This window comes from Ornithorhynchus anatinus, chromosome 4 (assembly GCF_004115215.2).
Source record: "Ornithorhynchus anatinus isolate Pmale09 chromosome 4, mOrnAna1.pri.v4, whole genome shotgun sequence".
Taxonomy (NCBI): Eukaryota; Metazoa; Chordata; class Mammalia; order Monotremata; family Ornithorhynchidae; genus Ornithorhynchus; species Ornithorhynchus anatinus.
This window is the reverse complement of record NC_041731.1, coordinates 60,554,922-60,576,792: the sequence shown is the minus strand read 5'-3', so window position 1 is coordinate 60,576,792 and position 21,871 is coordinate 60,554,922. Positions and strand designations below refer to the sequence as shown.

At 45.8% G+C, this 21,871-nt stretch overlaps 1 protein-coding gene and 1 non-coding gene across 4 annotated transcripts in view; both read right to left on the bottom strand.

Moving 5' to 3' along the window:
- Positions 1–21,871, bottom strand: part of MATN2 (matrilin 2) — a 142,355-nt gene that overhangs the window by 70,574 nt on the left and 49,910 nt on the right. For all 3 annotated transcript variants that reach the window (XM_029063440.2, XM_029063442.2, XM_029063441.2), the window contains exon 4: positions 15,408–15,530. In XM_029063440.2, coding sequence (XP_028919273.1) covers positions 15,408–15,530 — 123 coding nt within the window. The remainder of the gene's footprint in view (positions 1–15,407; positions 15,531–21,871) is intronic.
- Positions 19,416–19,553, bottom strand: LOC114811784. The gene has a single exon (XR_003759480.1). It is a non-coding gene; the product is annotated as a small nucleolar RNA SNORA7 (small nucleolar RNA).

Genomic DNA, 21,871 nt, shown 5'->3' with positions numbered 1-21,871 from the left:
CCCTGCAGTCCTACATTTCATTCTGCCTTTAGGACATCTCTTCCATATGTCCCGTTGACCCCTCAAAAATCAACATGTCCCAAACAGAAATCCTTCACCGCCCGTCAAAACCATGTCCCAAAATGATTCTCCCATCACTACAGACAACACTACCATCCTTCCTATCTCACGAGCACATAATCTTGGTATTATCCTCAGTTCATTTCTCTCATTCAACTTCATATTTAGCCTGTAACTAAATCCTGTTGGTTCTTCCTTCATAACATCTCTAGAATCTGCCCCTTTCTTGCCATCCAAATTGCTACTATGATGATTCAAGCACTTATATCCTGCCTTGACTACCACTTTGGCCACCTTGCTGATCTCCCTGCCTCTCGTCTCTAATAGTAATGATGATGGCATTTGTTAAGCGCTTACTATGTGGCAAGCACGGTTCTAAGTCCTGGGATAGATACAAGATTACCAGGTTGTCCTACATGGGGCTCACGGTCTTCATCCCCACTTTACAGATGAGGTATCTGAAGCTCAGAGAAGTTTAGCGACTTGCCCAAAGTCACATAGCTGACAGGTGACAGCCAGGATTAGAACCCACGACCTCTGACTCCCAAGCCCGAGCTCTTTCCACTAAGCCATGATGCTTCTTCTTTTTGAGTCCATACTTCACTCCGTTTGGATTATTTTTCTACAAAAATTGTTCAGTCCGCATGTCCCTCCTCAAAAACCCATCCATCTTGCATGAAACTCCTGACCGTTGACTTTTAGGCACTTAATTGATGGTATTTATTGAGCACTTACTGCGAGCAGGGCACTGTACTCAAGCAGCTCTTGCCACCACCAGCTGTGCTTATCTTCCTCTATCACCCAGCCACCCTCTAACATCAGCCTCCGCACAGCACCCTGATCTCATCTATTTTGCTGACGTCCCCTTGCTCAAGTCTTCCCTCTGGCCTGGAACTCCCTCCCCTGCAGTCCACCACACTGCCCACCATCAAAGACGTCCAAAAAATCATATCTCCTACAGACTCCTTTCCTGACTGACCCCTCATTTCCCTTTCTCCATCTCTTTTGCATCCTGATTTTCCCAAGCTTAAGCTCCTTGAGGTCAGGAATAGTGACTACCAAATCTTTTGATCTGTACTCTCTTTAGGCTTAGTACAGTTCTCTGCACATAGTAAGCGCTCAATAGATACCACTGACAGATTGATAAATTAAGTGTTGGGGTAAATGACGACAATCAGATACAGTCCCTGTCCCACAGAGGGCTCGAGGTCGAAGTTGAAGAGAGAACAGCTATTTGAAACCCCATTTTACAGATGAAGAAACTGAGACATAGAGAGATAAAATGACTTACCCAAGGTCATAAAACTGGCAAGTGGTAAATTTGGGATTAGTAGTCAGAAGGACCTGGGTTCTAATCTCGACTCCGCCACTTGTCTGCTGTGTGACCTTGGGCAAGTCACTTCTCTGTGCCTCATTCTCCTCATCTGTAAATTGGGGATTGAGATTGAGAGGCCTACATGGAACAGGGACTGTGTCCAACCCAATTACCTTGTATCTGCCCCAGCGATTGGTTCAGTACCTGGCACATACTAAGCACTTAACAAAAACCACAGTTATTATTAGCAGTTGTGTTAGTACATTGCTCTGCGACTAGTAAGTGCTCAATAAATCCTACTGATTAAGTCTTACTGGGCGCAGAGCTGGGAAAGAATATACAGGATTCAATGCCTGTTCAATCAGTACTATTTAGTGAGCTCTTTCTGTGTGCAGAACACTGTATTAAGTGCTTGGAAGACTGCAGAATCGGATTCTGCCCACAAGAAGCTTACAGATTTGAGTCTTAATTTCCCCCATTTGCTCTCCCCTCTTCATCGCCTATGAACCCAGATCTGTACCCCTTAGGTATTTGATATTCACCCCATTCTCAGCCCTTCAGCACTTACATAACCCTATACTTTCCCATTTTCCCTGTTTGTAATTTATCGTACTCTTGGTCAACAGTTCTAATCTGTAAGCTCCTTGTGGGCAGGATTGTGCCTTCCAACTGTTGTATTCTACTCTACCAAGCACTTAGTACAGTGTTCTACACAGAGTAAGCGCTCAATAAATGTCTTCGATTGAACAGGCAGTGGATCCTGTTTACTTTTTCGCGGTGTTTAGACAAGGACTCTGCCTTTGAGGGGGCTCACAGTCCGACCCAGGTCCTCTGATTCCCAGGCTTGTGATCTTTCCCTAGGCCACACCGCTTCACTGCTTGCATGAGGCTGCCAATAGACCCCTGTTTTCTTCTAGTGGAAGGGACAATTAACATTACTTTCTAACAGGCTTTTCAGGCCTCCGTTCCGGCCCTGCTCTTGACATCGTTCCTTCAGCCCAGAGACAACAGCAGAGGAGAAGGGCAAATAGTTGGAAGGTGTCGGGGCTAAGGAAAGGCAAAGGAATTTGGGTAGGGCACTTGGTTGGGAGCCCAATGTGCCGATGTGGCGTTTGAACTGGCTGTTGTTTTTGCAATGTGAGGCCATGGGGGATGCTGTCTGTGAGGAGTTTAGACTCTTGGTGTGTGGCTCTTTCTCAAATCCATGACAGATTAGCTGTCTGGGCCTTCACAATCTGCAGAGCATCGATCCCAGGATGCAGCAGAGATCAGAGCCAGCTCTGCTTGCAGAGGTCTGTCGGAGCCAGGGACTGGGCTTGGACCTGCAGAAGTTAGAAGGGAAGGCGGCGGGTGGGACGGGGGGGGGGGGGGGGAAGGAAGGGGTATTTGTGGAAAGTCTCCACCCTTGCCCTCTCATTCAGAATAACACCCTGGGGAGCCAGTGTTCCATTGCTAAATGCCAATCAAAACTTTACAGGTCTCACCTCTTCCTGCCTCTCTTCCCTTTGGAGTTTTACATTTCCCTTTTTGGGATGCATCCAGCTTTCCGCCTGTCTTTTTCACCTTTGCCCCTCTCCTGCCCCCGACTTTTGAGCTCTAAGTATCCCCTTGTTTCCTGTTCTTTGCCTGGTTGTTTGACTTTGATTGTTTATGAATGTGCCCTTTCCAATTCTTAGGAGACTTTTCTCCCTGCCCATTCATCCCCTCCTTCCAACATGGCTTCCCATCTTTGGCTAATAATAAAAATTCTGTTTAAATGCTTACAATGTGCTGATTGTGAAATCTTAGGCAAGTCACTTAACTTCTCTGTGCCTCAGTATCTTCATCTATAAATGAGGACTCACTGCCTCTTCAATCAATGGTATTTACTGAGCGCTTACTGTATGCAGAGCACTGTACTAAGCACTTGGTTAGATCAAGAATCATGTTGGACAGTCTCCTGTCCCACATTAGGCTCTCAGTCTAAGGGGGAGGGCTCCTCTCGAGCCAACAAACTCTCTGTATCTCAATCTCACCTATCTCTTACTGACCCCCTCGTCCACATCGTACCTCTGGCCTGGAACCTTTCCCCCTTCATATCCGACAGACTAATACTCTTCCAAACTTCAAAACCTTCCTCTAAAATCACATTCCCTCCAAGAGAAGCAACATAAGATTCTAATCCCGGCCTCTCAACTTACCTTCTGTGTGACCTTGGGCAAATCACTTAACTTTTCTGTGCTTCAGTTACCTTATCAGTAAAATGGGGAGTAAGACCGTGAGCTCTATGCGGGACAGGGATCGGATCCAACCCGATTATCTTGTATCTTCCCCAGAGCTTAGTACGGTGCCTGGCACAAAGTAAGTGCTTAGCAAATATCATTTAAACAACAACAACAAAAAGAGGGCTTACCTAAACCCTCATTTTTTCTATTCTCCCTCCCCTCTCCCTCACCTATGCACTCTGATCTGTACCCCCAAGTACTAGATATGAACTCCATCCTCAACCCTAAGGCCCTTACGTACATATCCCTATACTTTCCCATTTCCCCTATCTGTAATTAATTGTAATGTCGGTCAATGACTCTAGTCCGTAAGCTCTTTGTGGGCAGGTTTGTGTTTTCCAACTCTATTGTATGTATTTCATTCATTTAATAGTATTTATTGAGCACTATGTGCAGAGCACTGTATTAAGCGCTTGGAATGTACAATTCGGCAACAGAGAGAGACAATCCCTGCTCAATAACGGGCTCACAGCCTAAATGACTCTCCCAAGTGTGTATTACAGTGCTCTGCACACAGTTAAGCGCTCAGTAAATATCAGTGATGTGAACAGGCTGTGAATCCTCAATTTACAGATGAGGAAGCCGAGGCACAGAGAAATTATGTGACTTGCCCAAGTTTTCACGGCTAGCAAGTGGTGGAGCTGAGATTAGAACTCAAGCCTTTTGTCTTCAGTGCTCAATAAATAACCACTGATTAATTTCCAGTTATTAGCGACTCACTTTTACCTGGGCTTTTGCTCCAGCTCCTCTGCTCACCAGGTTTTGGTCCTCTCTCAGTCCCCCATTCCTGTCTTCCTTTCCCAGAATTCCCACCTGCCCCACTCATGTACCCTCTGTTCATTCGCTTCTTTCTCTCTGTCAATCTGCTTTCTCTCTACGTTCAGGTTCCTTGCCATCTCAGCCTGTGATTTTGGCACACTTCTCCTTATGCCGAGCACATTTGCAGACAGATGCTGAAGGCTACTGTTACATTCACTGATGGCTCCGCACTAAGGGGGAGGAAGTTACACTGCAGTTTAAAAACGGGAATAAACCAGAAGTGTCTGGGAGCCCAGCTTTAATAAATGCATTTGCGCATCTGGAATTTGCTTTGACTTTCAAAAAGACACCAGCTTTGCCTGTCTCACATATAACCAGAAAGCAGATCAATGCTTAAAGGCAGCCTTGGAAAGGTCTGGGGCTGTGGATTTACCGGTAAAGTAGTTCAGTCTCAGCACTAAGCAGTGTGTCATGGCTGAGAAGCAGCATGGCCTACTGGAAAGAACACAGACTGGGGAGTTGGAGGACCTGGGTTCTCATCTGGGCTCCGCCATTTGACTGTGTGACCTTGGGAAAGTCACTTCATTTCTGTAGATTTCATTTGTCTCATCTGTAAAATGGGGTTTAAGACTGTGAACTCCATGTAGGGCGGGGGTTGTGTCCCTCTTTACCCTGTAACTACCCCAGTGTTTAAACAGTGCCTGGCATATAGAAAGCTCTTAACCAATACCACAGTTATTATTATTAGGTGTTACTTTGGACTCTTCAGTCACCGTCTCGCTTCCATGTTCACCACTAAACAGTGTCATCTTTGAAACAAAGGTTTTTGAAAAGCAGCAGGGCGTACCGGATAGAGTACGGGCCTGGAAATCAGAAGGTCACGGGTTCTAATCCCAGCTCTGCCACTTGTCTGATATGTGACCTTGGGCAAGTCACTTAACTTCTCTGTGCCTCAGTTACCACGTCTGTCAAATGGGGACTGGCAGTGTGAGCCCCATGCAGTGCAGGGATTGTGTCCAACCCAATTTGCTTGTATCCACCCCATCTCGTAATGCAGTGCCTGGCACATAGTAAGCACTTAAATACCAGAATTATTATTAATAACAAAAGACAAAATATGCATCTTGGCATCCCAGGAGTGTTCGATTCACATTTTGGAAAGATTGATCATTCAAGGTTATTGCTCTACATCCAGTAAGCATTCAATAAATACCATTGATCAACTGATTGATCAATTACTTCCACAGAGAAAAACTTCTTCTCAACTCCCCAGGCTGGACAAATTAGGAATCTGGGGGTCCCCAAGCCAATTTGGTGGCTGCTAAGGGATGTCAGTATGCAGACTGCTTATTACTGGGGCCTGACTGGATTCTGAGGACCCTTCATCAAGATGGATATTGGGCTCCCCATAAACAAGTTCCTTGTCCGCTTTGACTGCGCTCTCAATTCTGTCTTGATGGGACTACCTTTCTAGCAGCACGCTATAATTTATCATTTCCTTGGCAAAATGCAATAGTAATAATAATGATTTGGGTATTTGTTATGGTCATTCATTCATTCAATCATATTTATTGAGCACTTACCATGTGCAGAGCACTGTACTAAGCACTTGGGAGAGTACATTACAACAAAAACAGACACATTCCCTGTCCACAACAGGGAGGAGGGGAGCCAGAGATAAATACAAATAAACAAATGAAACTATGTACATAAGTGCTGTGAGGCTGGGCTGGTAGATGAGCAAGGGAGCAAGTCAAGGCAACACAGAAGGGAGAAGAGGAAAGCGGGGGCTTAGATTGGGAAAGCCTCTTGGAGGAGATGTGCCTTCAATAAGGCTTTGAAGAGGGGGAGAGTAATTGTCTGTCAGATTTGAGGATGGAGGCCATTCCAGGCCAGAGGCAGGTCATGGGCTAGAAGTCAGTGGTGAGATAGGCGAGACGGAAGCACACTGAGAAGGTTAATACTAGCGGAGTGAATTATTCAGGTTGGGTTGTAGAAGGAGAATTGCTAGGTGAGGTAGGAGGGAGCAACGTGGTGGACTGCTTTAAAGCCCATAGTGAGGAGTTTTTGTTTGATGTGGAGGTGGATGAGCAACCACTGGAGTTTTTTGAGGTGTGGGGTGAAATGTCCTGAACATTTTTGAAGAAAACTGATCTGGGCAGCAGAGTGAAGTATGGACTGGAGAGGGCAGACAGGCAGCTGAGAGGTGGGCAAGGAGGCTGATGCAATAATCCAGGAGGGATAGGATGAGTGATTACATTAACCTGACAGCACTTTGGATGGAGAGGAAAGGGCAGATTTTAGCAGTTGTGGAGGTGGGACTGACGGTATTTAGTGATAGTTTGAATAAGTGGATTGGATGACAGCGAGGAGTCAAGGATAACTCCAAGGTTACGGGCTTGTGAGACAGGAAGGATGGTGGTGCCATCTACAGTGATGGGCAAGTCATGGGGAGGACAGGGTTTGGGTGGGGAGATAAGGAGTTCTGTTTTGGATATAACAATGATGGTATTTGTTAAGCACTTACTATGTGCAAAGCACTGTTCTAAGTGCTGGGGAGATACAAGATATGTTAAGCTTGAGGTGATGGAAGGACATCCAAGTAGAGATGTCTAGAAGGCAAGAGGAAATGCAGAAAGGGAGAGAAATCAGGGCTGGAGATGTAGTTTTAGGTATCATCTGCGCAGAGGTTGTAGTTGAAGCCACGGGAGTGAATGAGTTCTCCATGGGAATGGGTGTAGATGGAAAATAGAAGAGGGTCCAGAATTGAACCTTGAGGAACTCCCACAATTAGAGGGTGGGAGACAGAGGAGGAGGCCGCGAAGGAGAGTGAGAATGAATGTCCAGAGAGACGAGGAAAACCATGAGAGGACAGAGTCAGTGAGGTCAAGGTTGGATAATGTTTCCAAGAGAGGGGGCTGGTCCTCGGTGTTGAAGAAAGCTGAGAGGTCTAGGACGATTAACATGGAGTGGAGGCCATTGGATTAGGCAAGAAAGAGATCATTGGTGACCTCTGAGAGGGTAGTTAATGTGGAGTGAAGGGGATAGAAGCCACATTAGAGGGGGCCAAGGAGAGAATTGGAGGAAAGGAATTTGAGAAAGTGGGTGTAGATAACTCATTCAAAGAGTTTGGAGAGGGATGGTAGGATGGAGATGGGGCAATAACAGGAGGGAGCCGCGGGGTTGAGGGAGGGTTTTTTTTAGGATAGGTGAGACATGGGCATATTTGAAAACAGTGTGGAAGAAGCCACTGAAGAGTGAACAGTTGAAGATGGCTGTTTGGAGGAAAGAAGGGAAGGGGCGAGAGTTTTGCTAAGGTGCAAAGGAATGGGGTCAGATGCACAGGTGGAGAGGATTACTATGTGCTTAAGCACTGTACTAAGCACTGGGGTAGATACCTGATAACCAGATCCCACATGGTGCTCACATTCTAAGTAGGAGGGAGAACAGATAGTGAGCCTCCATTTTACAGATGAGGGAACTAAGATGAAGAGAAGTTAAGTGACTTGCCCGAGGTCGCCCAGACGACAAGTGGAGGAGCTGGAATTAAAATTCAAGTACTTTGACTCCCCGGCCCGCGCTCTTTCCACTAGGCCACGCTGCTTCCCAATACAATATCCAATGGGCATTCACTGGAAATAATAATGGTAATTGTGGTATTCATGTGCCCAGCACCAGAGTTGATACAAATTAATCAATTGGACATAGTCTCCAAGTCACAGAGAGCTCATAGGCCAAATAAGAGGGACAGAAGGAAAACCTGACAGTTGGCTTTAACTGTGTTTGTCCTAGAACTCTGTTTCACAACTTAGGTATATATGACCTCGGGGATTTGTACAAGCCTACAAGAAAAAAAAAGGAGAGATTAGCTAGATTAAATAAATACACTATAATGAATACAGAATGGAATTCTGAGAAAACACCAGAACTGTGTTTCCAGCAACAGGCAATTCCATCAGACACTGACACAGATGTTTGTCAAATGATAGCTCATGTTTTTGAAAATACACCAATCTGCTTCCTGACTGGTGCAAATTCCATTTTTCTTGGCCATTAAAAATATGCGGGGCCAAATAATTTGGACTCCATCCCAGTAGGTGAGAGTGGATCCATCACCGTTACACTCCGGACAATATGGTCATTCCTCCGCTCTCTTCTGAGGGGGCTTCACCCGTCTCCCGCTCCCCCTGACTCAAAGGGAAAGGGGCAGGAATCGGCCTGCCTTTTTGTCCCCCAATACCACCCCACCCCCATCACCCCTCACGTTCTCTACCACCCGCAAAATTCACTTCTATCACCCACTTCTGCTTCTAATCGGTATCACCTACCCACGTCTAGTCCCATTGCCACTTTTCCAAGTCACTTAGATGTCATTTTTATACTTCTCCTCTCCTAAACTAATCTTCAAGAACTTTTTTTTAATGATATTTGTTAAGCACTTACTATGTGCCAGGCACTGTACTAAGCTTTGGGGTAGATACAAGCTGATCAAAATGGATGCAGTCCATGTCCCACATGGGGCTCACAGCCTTAACCCTCATTTCACAGACGAGGTAACTGAGGCTCAGAGAAGTTAAGTGAATTGCTCAAAGTCACCCAGCAGACAAGTGGAGGAGCTGGAATTAGAACTCATGTCCTCCGACTCCCAGGTTTGGGCTCTATCCACTAGGCCAGGCTGCTTCTCTGGGAATTGGTAATTCTGGGGTTGATTTGCAACCAATAGCGCTTGGGAAATAGTCACATGAGAACCCAGTGCAAAGTATTGCTCATTTGGCTGACACTGATTTGTGTTGCTTCAGAAGCTTTGCCGACCTTTGCAGAATTTTAAACAAGCAAAAATCCAAGGCATTGCTACCAACAGTCACTAAAGCTATTCTAGAATTTAGATGAAAACACATCTGTCCATTTACCACAGTAAGTGGGGAGAAGATGGCAATTTGGGTAGCCACAGAGATCCCCGACTGGCTCTCTGCCATCGCAGCCTGGGAGGCCTGGAAGAATATGTTTCCTACTTCAAGTTGTCTCAGTCCCTTGTGTCTCATCATCATCATCATCATCAGTGGTATTTATTGAGCGCTTAGTGTGTGCAGAGCACTGTACTAACTGGGTGAGTATAATACAATTAAGCTGGTAGACACATTCCCTGCCCACAACACCCTTAGAGCCTCCTATTTACCCTTTGTTCTTCCCAATCTCCCTCCCTCTCTCCCAACCCCTCTCTTTGCAGAACTCTCCCAAGCACTTAATAATAATAATGACGGCATTCATTAACCACTTACTATGTGCCTAGCACTGATCTAAGCTCTGGGGTAGATAAGTTAATCAAGTTGGACCCAGTCTTAATCCCCATTTTACAGATTTGCCCAAGGTCACACAGCAGGCAAGTGTTGGAGCTGGGATTAGGACCCAGGGTCTTTTGAGTCCCAGGTCCATGCTCTATCCACTAGGCCATTGTAGAGTGCTGGGCACACAGTGAGCACTCAGTAAGTATGATTGACTGATTGAAAGGTTCCACCTTCCACTATGATTGCTGAACGTATCTTTAGGGAGTTGTGTTTGTGCTTTTGTGAGTGGATCTGTCTCATTTTGTGGATATGAGAGGATGTGTGTTTAGGTCTTTCTGAAGAAAATTATCCACACACTCCTCTCCCCTGACTAGAGAGGAGAGTGTTCCTTAAATGACAATTCCAGAGAAGCTACAGTTCTAAGAGAAAAAAAAAAACAAACGCCTGCAACCTGTTCAGCAGAAAATACCAAAAAGGCAAAACGGACTAAACCCCTAGAGATATAGGCTGGCTGAAATATATATACACTGAAACCTCCCACCATATCAATGGTTGGCTTGCCACAAATCAAAACTGAGGAAATGACCTCTTGCCTTGAATCCTGGATGGAAAGCCACTAAATTCATTCAGCAAGAGAAAATGAAGGCTTCTGCAAAGAATGGAAGCAGTTAAAGGCATTTTGCATGGGGCTTGGGGGACAGAAGAGTATAGGTAGTACCCACCCCCATCCTACACACAGGATTCTCTCCCTCTTGAATATAAAATTGTTTCTGGAAGCTAGGAAAAAGGTAACATTTTTAAAACTGCTTTTGGTATGCAGCAATACATCAGTGGTATTCACTGAGCACTTACTGGATGCAGAACACCATACTAAGTGCTTGGGAGAATACAACAGAGGAGGTAGGCACATTCCCCGTCCACGATGAGCTCAGGCCTGCTTTTTAGAAAACACAATAAAATCTTTTCCCATTGAGAGAGAAGGGAACAGGGTGAAGACGGCATGCAAGAGAAAAGAGCAGAACGTGGTGTCTGGTGTAGAAAAGTGCGATTACACAAGGCTTTCTTTTTCCCCCATTTTTTGAGTGCAGAATTCAGACACTAAAGGGGAAAATGAGCCTTGAATTTTATATGCAGAGTTAATCTCCTGCCCATTCTGAATCTCCTTCTGTATACAGAACTGGAAGGTGAGGAGAAAGTTCCAGTTTCCAGGCCTTATCGTTGGCCTTAGGGCCTCACTGGGCAGGCAGAAGGGGGAGAATAGGGCAAACGCCCCAGGTGTTTGGCTAAATGAGGCAGACCCAACTGAGGAGCCCCACCCCCGTAGCCTCGGAAGGTCCATTTTCTGCCCAGGCTGGGGCTCTTTTGGGATGCAGTGTTGCTCTGGCCCGGAGAAGACAAAGGGCCAAGCCAGATACCCTGGCAAGCGTCTTGGTGGTCTATAGGGTATTGAGGGGCGTCTCTGGGTCTTGGTGGTCTATACGGTATTGAGGGGAGTCTCCGGTCCCAAGGCAGGCTTCATCCTGACAGGAAACTGGCCCAGGCTGGGATGGGCCACAGAGCCGGGCCCCTCGCTCTCCCCTAAACCTCTTCAGCCTGTGCCTGACTTCCTCTGGTGACCTGCTGGCAGGAATCTCACATCTGAACTGTGTGGGTTGGGGAAGTGGAGGTACAGTGGCAGAGCGGCGGACTGAACTCACCCTACTCTACAACATGTGACATCACCTGTCATAACGACATCGCCTGGGCCCTACCTACAGGACTGGCTAACTCTGTCTGTGACCGAGAAAGTCCCCGAGGGAACCAATCTCAGGGTGGCTGGCTGTTCAAGGTGGTCATCTCATAGGAGGAGCAGCATGGCCTCGTGGATAGAGCATGGGTCTGGAAGTCAAAAGGTCTGGGTTCTAATCCCAGCTCCAACACTCGTCTGCTGTGTGACCTTGGGCAAGTCACTTCACTTTTCTGTGTCTCAGTTCCTTCATCTGTAAAATGGGGATTAAGACTGTGAGCCCCACGTGGGACAACCTGATCACCTTGTATCTACCCCAGTGCGTAGAACAGTGCCTGGCACATAGTAAGCTCTTAACAAATACCATTATTATTATTATTATTTTTATGGTAAAGTTCTAGAATTACACTGACTGCCTGCCTTAACTGACCCAAGGAAGAACACTGCTCCTTGGAATAGTAAATGCCCGACATCTACAAATTCACTTTGTCATTTGCTAAGGGTGGGTACTGCCTTGTGGTTACAATCTACCCCATTTTTTCCTGAACTCTGAGGAAACAATCACATGGAAGACCAATCCCTCCTGTGAACAACAGAAGCCCCAGTTTGGGGGCTTAGCCTTGGGAGCGGGAGGCAGTGCGTGATGGGGATGGGAGGCAACAGGGCTGGGTCTTGGGTATAATACTCATTGCTAGGGACAATATTTGGGGTAGAGAGGGAGCACAGAGTTATCCAACACCCCCATCCGCCCTCTGAAGCACAACTTCTTTAGTCTTTGATCCCAACTGTCTTCGGAGCACCACTCCTTCACCACCTCCACAGAACCTACAATCAGTCACCAGACCCCAGACCCACCTTAACCCCCACCACAGCCACTACTGGGTTACAAACAGCTCCAGCCATTTTAAAAAATAATAGTGATGGTATTTGTTACACGCTTACTTTGTGCCAAGCACTGTTCTAAGCAATGGGGTAGACACAAGGTGATCAGGTTGTCCCATGTGGGGCTCACAAGTCTTCACCCCCATTTTCCAGATGAGGCAACTGAGGCACAGAGAAGTGAAGTGACTTGTCACACAGCTGACAAGCGGTGGAGCCGGGATTAGGACCCACGATTTAAAGAGAGGAATGGGCCTACTTCCCCTTCCCCACCCCCAAGTGGGCTTTTTTTCTGAGGAGAAGATGAGGAGAATTTTGGCTTAGGGAACGGGGGTTACCAGAGAACTCTACTCTGCCCACCCTAACCCTCCACTCTACCCACATATTATAAACACATGATTCCTCTCTATGGAGAGAAGTGGGTCTCTTGGGGGCCCTGTATAATGGATCCCATGCTGAAATGCTTTATGTGTAATTGTACCTCTGCCCTTTGTAATATGGGTTAACTCATACTGGCCAGAGCATTAATCTTTTGCCTAACCTTTGGGCCCAGGCCTGAAAAGAGGATTAATAGTTTCTATCTATATACCTTCTTATTTCAGAAATCATCGAATCATCTCGGTCCCGTCACACCTCGAAACAGAACCTAAAGCATTAAGTCTAAGAAAACGATAAAGGATAATCTTCACACATAAGAATGGAGAAAAGAATGAAAAACAAATAAATAGAACAACCTCCAGGAACTTGTTAATGAAGACAGTTTCTACCTATATGTTTTTTCATTTTAGAAATCATCAAATCAACTCAGTCACAGCATACCGCTAAACAGAAATGAGAAAAAGATAATAGTTCTTCACACATCAGAACGGAGAAAAGAATGTAAAAAAAATAAATAGAACAACCCCTAGGAACTAGTTAATGAAGACAGGTTCATTCATTCATTCAATAGTATTTATTGAGGGCTTACTATTCATTCAATAGTATTTATTGAGCACTTACTATGTGCAGAGCACTGTACTAAGCACTTGGTATGTACAATTCAGCAACAGAGACAATCCCTGCCCATTGACAGGTTAAAATTCTCTGGAATGAAATGATACCAAGAGCAAGGTTTGAAATCACCTGGCACTGGCAGATAGGTTATGGAAGGTTATGCCAAACAGTCAATCAATTGGATTCATTGAGCACTTACTGTGTGCAGAGTACTGGATTAAGCACTTGGGAGCATACATCAATGACATTTAATAATAATGTTGGTATTTGTTAAGCACTTACTATGTGCAGAGCACTGTTTTAAGCTACATACATACAGGGTAATCAGGTTGTCCCACGTGAGGCTCACAGTCTGAAGGAACTGAGGCACAGAGAAGTTAAGTGACTTGCACACAGTCACAGAGCTGACAAGTGGCAGAGCCGGCATTCGAACCCGTGACCTCTGACTCCCAAGCCTGTGTTCGTTTCACTGAGCCATGGACATTCATTGAGCACTTGCTACGTACGTAGCACTGGATTGGAGATACAATACAGTGGAGTTGGCAGATACGTTCCCTAACTACAAGGAGCTTACAATCTATAGGGGAAGACAGATATTATAGATAGGTATAATCTTTGAGGCGATTACTTTTTAGAATCTAGTTGTGGGGAAGTCCCCTGATATTGCGCCCTCGAGTGAAGTGAGATAAGGGCTGACGGCTCAGTGGAAAGAGCCCAGGCTTGGAAGTCAGAGGTCATGGGTTCTAATCCCGGCTCCGCCACTTGTCAGCTGTGTAACTTTGGGCAAGTCACTTCACTTCTCTGGGCCTCAGTTACCTCATCTATAAAATGGGGATTAAGACAGTGAGCCTCATGTGGGACAGCCTGATCACCTTGTATCCCCCCCAGCGCTTAGAACAGTGCTTTGCATATAGTAAGCGCTTAACAAAATACGACTAAATAAGGATGTGGAAGGAAGATGGAAACACCCATTTTCAACTCACACGAATACCCTGTCTCCAACAGATTCCACCACCAATACATGGAACTGAACGGAGACACTGAGACAGGAGAAGCAATGTAGCCTAGTGGATGAGTACAAGCCTGGGAGTCAGAAGGCCCTGGGTTCTAATCCCAGCGCTCCCACTTGTTTGCTGTGCGACAATGGGCAAATCACTTCACTTCTCTGGGCCTCAGTTTCCTCATCTGTAAAATGGTGGTGAAGGTTGTGAGCCCCATGGAAACTTGTTCCATAAAAATAACTAAATGAATACTGGGCCAACTGGTCAAATTGGGTATCCTTCAACCTAGAGTGGTCAGCCTCCTACTCAGAGTCAAATACCAGACAGATGAACCACGATCATCTCAGTGGGACATATAATCAATCAATCAATCGTATTTACTAAGCGCTTTCTGTGAGCAGAGCACTCTGATAAATGCTTGGGAGAGTACAATATAACAAACACATTCCCTTCCCCTAATGAGCTTAGAGTCTAGAGGGATGATGAGAGATGGTCACCAAAATGTCCAGGGCGGAAGTTATTGAAGGCTTTATATATCATACGTTGGCTTAATTTAATTAACAGGTTTGCCTATAAAAATAAGCAAACCACCAGACACCCCTCCCTGAGGTGGGGATTCTGCGGTGTATTTTGCACACATTTTCCTGACGGAGATTCAAAGCGGAAACATATCCCTGAGAGAAACCAAAAAACGTTTAGGTTGAAAATGGCTCTACTCAGCAGGCCGGGCAAATATCCACAATGTGAGTCCCAAGCCAGAACTCCTCGGGTGGGGCCGTCTCTATGAAATCACCAGGTGGAGCAGACGGGGAGTTTAACAGCCAGCCACCTCTGTCCCCCCCGTCTATGCCTCCCTCTCCGGGAAAGAGGAGGCGGCGTCACAGGCCCCAGAGCCAACACTCATCCCAGTGGAGTGGTTGGACTCCGGACAAGAAGACGGACGGGGCCCCGTCATCTTGCCGCCCCCATTTTGGTCTGCGGAGGGCCCGGCTCGGGTTGACCTAGAAATTCCAGTTTTTGCGAGGCTCTAGGGAGTCGGGAGGGAAACGGAGGGGAGCGGAAGAGGCGAAGATGGGACGAGGAAGAGAAGAAAGAAAGTTTCGATAAATTAGGAAAAGATCTTACTTCTGCAAGTCATCTGGTCTGAGTTCAGGATGTATCCTTGTTTGCACTTGCAAAGATAGGAGCCGGGAGTGTTGACGCAGAAGTGAGCACATCTGTGCTCCAAAATGCTGCATATATGGGGCACTGAAAGGAAAAGAAAGAGAGAGTGAAAGCACGTTATAACAATCATTAGTTATCCCATATTCTGATCGCCTTTCTCAGTGCATAATGCAGTTGGAATTGAGGGTCACACACTCTTCTTTTCAGTCATAGGCACATCCATAGGTAAATATTAATCAAACAAAGGTATTGAGCACTTACTGTGACCAAGTACAACTCCTCCAAAAGGGCTTCCTGGACTAACCTCTTTATTTCCCCATTCACCTTCCTCTCTGCAACGACAAGGCTCTTAGGTATGTACCCCTTAAGTACTTTGATATTCATCCTGGCTCCGCGGCACCTATATAAATATTCTTATACTCTACTGTTTCTCTATCCCTAATCCTTCTCCCCTGGTAGACCGTAAGCTCTTGTGGTTGGAGATCCGGCCTACCAACTCTGTTGTATTGTGCTTTCCCAAGCATAATACAGTGCTCTGCACACAATAACTGCTCAATAAATACCACTGATTAATACAATGCGGAATTGATAGACAGGCTCCCTACCCATATCGAACTTATATCACCATCAGTGACTTCTTCAAGTATGAAAGATCACTATATATATAAAATTTGTTACCCATTCATGACTTATATACCTATAAAGGCATATTGTGATACATAGATATAGACAGTGCATGGTAGCAGTTTGAAAAAAGAAGTTTTAATCTGTGTACTACTTTTTCATTAGGAGATTCCAGTGTAAAACAAGTCAGTGCAATACAGTTTTAAATGCAAAAGAAAAATAGAAACCAGTTTTACAGCAGCAAACTTTTAGTTTTTTTGTATAATTCTAACCGAAAGGTTTTTTATATACACATTTCTACACGAGTAACTATGCTTTAGTCACCAAGAGTTTTAAAAAGTATGTCCGAATCTGGGTATAAGATCTTTTAGCTATTGGTTTATTGCTAAATTAGTATAAACAGTGTACAGATTTGGGAAGGAATCCCACACCAAGAAATAAAAAGCCTAAGTAGAGCTTCAGCTTTATGATGCTAAAATACTGAGCATGTGTTTCGAGTCTTATGAACAATCAAGTTAAACTGAGATGGTAACAAACATCGCTATAGAAAAAATTGATTTCCCAGAAAGAGTGCAAATTCACATTTTCCCTCTACTTCTAGTAACTGATTACATGCTTGGAATAAAAATCTCCTTAACTGACTGTTGCAGTGGAATGAATCAGAGTCTATTTGAAGGAGAAAATTTTAAAGGAATGCGCTCAATGTCTGTACTTCTGATGTAGATCGTTTTGGAAGAGTAAATAGGGAGATTCTTCTACCATCATCCATTCTGGGGGCTTAAGTAAGCTACTGTTTGAGTTGGATTCTTCCAGGTGTTCACTGCTGGGAAGGAGATAAGATATTTGTTTGCCTTAGTTTTCAACCAGTGTGTCAGCAGTGATTTCTACAGGCAGTGGCGGTTTCCAAAAGAGAGGCCAGCTCAGTGAGTCTGTGACTCAGACCTTGCTGCAAAGTGGGAACAACCGCACTGCTCTAACTCCAGAGAGAATTAAAAAAAAGCTTTTTTAAAAAAAAAAACCAAACCTGAATTTCTAATTGACAGCTCTCAGAAGCTGTGTCCATCTGGCCCACACTTGAGGACTCTGCCTGGCTTGGAGCTTCCAGACCAGAGAGAAGCAGCGTGGACTAGTGGATAGAGCCCGAACCGGGAATCAGAAGGACCTGGGTTCTAATCCCTGCTCCGCTACTTGTCTGCTGTGTGACCTTGGGCAGGTCGCTTCATTTCTCTGGGCCTCTCAGTTACCTCATCTGTAAAGTGGGAATTAAGATGGTGAGGTCCATGTGGGACAGAAACAGCATCCGACCTGATTACTTTGTATCTACCCCAGCACCTAGAACAGTGCCAGGCACATAGTAAGCGCTTAACAAATAGCACAAAAAAAGAAAGGATCCCGTGACTGCCAGGCACTTTTCCTTCCTTTAATTTGCAGCTGAGGGGCACTCTACACGATGGTTCCAATCCTCGCCCTGGAAAACCTTTTCATTGAATTTTCTGCATTCGCTCCACCCTCCCATCAACCCTGCCCCTCACTCAACCAACACTCCTTTGAATATTTCATTCACTGACATACTGATTGAGCACTGTGTAGTAAGCACTGTACTAAGCACTTGGGAGAGTACAATATAACAACAGACACATTCCCTGCCCACAGCAAGCTTGCAGTCTAGACATTTTTAAGTTTCTCCCGGTGGCTCCCCTGTTCACCCCCAACACACACACAAACACACCTCATAACCCAAACTTGCTCCGTGTGGCTTAGGTATTTTTTAGCTAGTGGGCTGGGGTTTTGAGTGACCCTGTCTCTTCCGGGCTTAGGTGTCCCTCGGAGCCCATGTAGTTGGATTCCCCCATGATTGCAGGACAGCTGGGATGGGGTGTCAGTGGTCCCAGACCTGATCCTCAACCTGGTCCTGGGAGTTGGATCCATCTAGGGATCCATAAGCAGGGAAGGGATGGGGGGACACACAAAAAAAGTGAGCATGTGGGGCAGATTGGGCTTAGAAGGTAGACAGGGTTTAGGGCCAGCCCTGGGTGGGCTGGTGGACAGCAGAGAAGACATGGAGAGGGAGGATTAGAGTCGTTGAATGGAGAATGGGGAGAGTGAGGCTGGGAAGGGGGTGAGGGGAATAATGAAAAATAAATACAAAGACTCAAACAAAAGGCGAGGTGCTTCACCCAATTATATACAGTGTGAGGGTAACAGGAAACAGCACGGTGTAGTGAATAGAGCATGGGCCAGGGAGTCAGAAGGTCATGGGTTCTAAATCCCGGCTCTGCTACTTGTCTGCTGTGTGACTTGGGTCAAGTCACTTTGCTTCTCTGGGCCTCAGTTATCTCATCTGTAAAACAGGGATTAAGACTGGGAGCCCAACGTGGGAGAGAGACTGCGTCCAACCCGATTTTCTTGTATTCACCCACAGTGCCAGGCACATAGTCACCGCTTAAATACCGGAGTTGTTATTCTTACAATCATTATTATGATTATTAGGAAGAAAAGATGACTTTGGCCAATCTCTTTCCTCGAGGCAAAAACGGGCCAGAAGGAAGAATAACCGGAAGGAGAAAGAAGAGCCAGGGATCTCTAGCTATGGTATGGCCAGAGAGCCTGAGCTGTTACAACAGGTGAGGGAAGAGAAAAGTAGCAGAGGTGGCCTCTGGGGAGAGATTTGAAAAGCGGAGGGGCCAAGGGCTGACATAAGGGAATTTCTTTGGGCACAGGAGCACTGACAGTGACAGTGGAGGGAGAGGGACAGGGCCTGAAACAAGGGCAGAACAACCAAGCTCAAGCCAATCAATTAATCTTTTTATGGCATTTGCTAAGTGCTTACTAATTACCAGGCACCGTACTAGAGAAGCAGTGTGGCTCAGTGGAAAAGAGCCTGGGCTTCGGAGTCAGAGGTCATGAGTTGGACTCCCGGCTATGCCACTTGTCAGCTGGGTGGCTGTGGGCAAGTCACTTCACTTCTCTGGGCCTCAGTTACCTCATCTGTAAAATGGGGATTCACTGTGAGCCTCACGTGGGACAACCTGATTACCCTGTATCTACCCCAGCGCTTAGAACAGTGCTCTGCACATAGTAAGCGCTTAACAAATACCAACATTATTATTATTATTAAGTGCTGGGGTCTTGTCTTATGCCATTAACTACCCATAACAACACCACGGACACACCTCTCCCAGAATGTCCCTCACTCCATCTGTAATCGTTCTGGTAACGTATCCATAGAGTTTTCTTCGTAAAAATACGGCAGCTGTTTACCACTGCTGCCTTCCACGCGGTCAACTCGAGTCTCCGCCCTCGACTCTCTCTCATGCCGCTGCTGCCCAGCACGGGTGAGTTTTGACTTGTAGCAGATGGCCTGCCACTCGCTAGCCACTGGCCGAGCTAGGAATGGAATGGACAGGCCTCTGCTTGACTCTCCCTCCCATAACCGAGTCTGGTAGCATACTGGAAACTCTCCAGGTGCGATGCTGAGAGGGAGAGTGCTGGGGTAGATATAAGATAATCGATTTAGATACAATCCATGTCCTACATGAGGCTCACAATCTTAACCCGCATTTTACAGATGAGGTAACCAAGGCATAGAGAAGTGACTTGCCCAAGGTCACACACCAGACAAGTGGTGGAGCCGGAATTAGAACCCAGGTCCTTCTGACTCCCAGGTCTTTGTTCCACCCACTAGGCCATGATACTTCCCAGTAATGGTATTTTTATTAACTATGGTATTACTATTGTTATTCTTGGTTTTTATTGAGCGCTTACTGTGTACAGAGCCCTAAACTAACTGCTGGGGCAGCGTGGCTCAGTGGAAAGAGCCCGGGCTTTGGAGTCAGAGGTCATGGGTTTGAATCCCGGCTCTGCCACTTGTCAGCTGTGTGACTGTGGGCAAGTCACTTCACTTCTCTGTGCCTCAGTTACCTCATCTGTATAATGGGGATTAACTGTGAGCCTCCATGTGGGCAACCTAATTACCCTGTATCCCCCAGCGCTTAGAACAGTGCTCTGCCCATAGTAAGCGCTTAACAAATACCAACATTATTATTATTACAATACAACAGAGTGAGTAGACACATTCCCTGCCACAAGGAGCTAGAAGGGGAGACAGGCATTCAAATAAATTACAGAAAAGGGAAATGGCAGAAACTCCTCTCTCTCCTAATCTTCCGGACGACAGCTTTCCCCATCTTCGATATCCTCAAGGTCCCACCTCGTCCAGTAAGATTTTTCCTTCCAATCCATCAGCCACCTCTAACACTTTCAAGTTTACCTAGACTCTCCTTCAGCATTTGATTGTACAATTGATTTATTTATTCCAATTTCCCGATTTCCAAATATTCTTCAGGCTGTTTCCTCCATTTGAGTAAGCTCCTTGTGGACAGAGTTTGTATTTCACGCTTTTGTTATACTTTCCCAAGTGCTTATTACAGTGTCCAGTGTACCCCGTGGATGCTCAATAAGGTACCTCTATTGCTATTACTATTATTAAAGGGTGTTTGGTAGAAAATTACTGAAAAAACTTTCTGTAAAGACTAAGTTCTGAGGAAGTCACTCTTAAACAAAAGGTGTTTTTAGAAAATTACCGCGAAAATCTTACTTAGGACTGTAAGTTCTTCAGGAGTCGCTACTATTCAACAAAGGGTGCTTTTAGAAAATACTGAAAAAACCTTATGTAAAAACTGTAAATTCTGCAGAAGTCATTTGAAGCAATAAACCTCAAAAACATTTCTGTTGTGTTCTACAAGATGACAGTTTTCCAGGCCACTTAAATCCTTTTAAATGATACCACAAAACACTGCTGGCCCTGTGGAGTTCCATACATCTGGGCGCCTTCCAAACAACAAGCAGAAAATAGCCTACTTTAATTGTGAGTATAGTGTGTGTGTGTTTGTTGGGCGGGGGTGCTATGCGTGGGGTTGAATGTGTGCACATGTGTGTGGGGGCATGTGTGTGTTTAATCTTTGGTCTTTGGAAAGAAAACGAGACTTGAGTTCTTGCTTGCTTTTTTTTTTAGCAATTTGTGAACTGAGAAGGTCCAGATGGTTTTCTTTCTCACGGAGGTTTACACAGTTCCCTGAAATGGTTTGCTCAGGTTCACTGGGCCTGGTCTGCCATATTCCTACCTCGCCAACCTCTGAGTGCCGGGACTGAATCCCGATCAGGGTTATTAGGAAATGGGAACATCGCACATCATTATTAGGAAGTGGGAACATCGTCAAGAGGGCGAGGGCTCAGATCGCCCAGCTAAAGGGGACCAAGGAATATTTGGAGAACTGAAAATCCGTACAACAGAACAAAAGGGAGTTAGGCGTGCGGGGTGGGGCCTAGGTTTATCTGACAGTCACTCCCCCACCTTTAAAGTCTTATTTAAGGCACATCTCCTCCAAAAGGCTTTCCCTGACTAAGCCGTCCTTTCCTCTTCTCCCACTCCCTTCTGCATCACCCTGACTTGCTCGCTTTTATCATCCCCCCTCCCAGCCCCATAGCACTTACATACATATCTGTCATTTCTTTATATTAATGCCCGTCTCCCCCTCCAGACTGTAAGCTCGTCATGGGCAGGGAATGTGTTGTTTATTGTAATACTGTTTTCTCCCAAGGGCTTAGTACAGTGCTCTGCACACAGTAAGCACTCAATAAATATTATTGACTGGATTTTCTGCACCTCTGGCACCATCCTTGCTCTCCAAATCCTTTCTTTGCAATTTTGAGAGGATCCTCAGAGGGCATCAACTTGCCACCTCTTCCCTCCCTCCTGACCGCAGCCATTCCTGACAGCTGAAGGCATGCGGGACGGACAC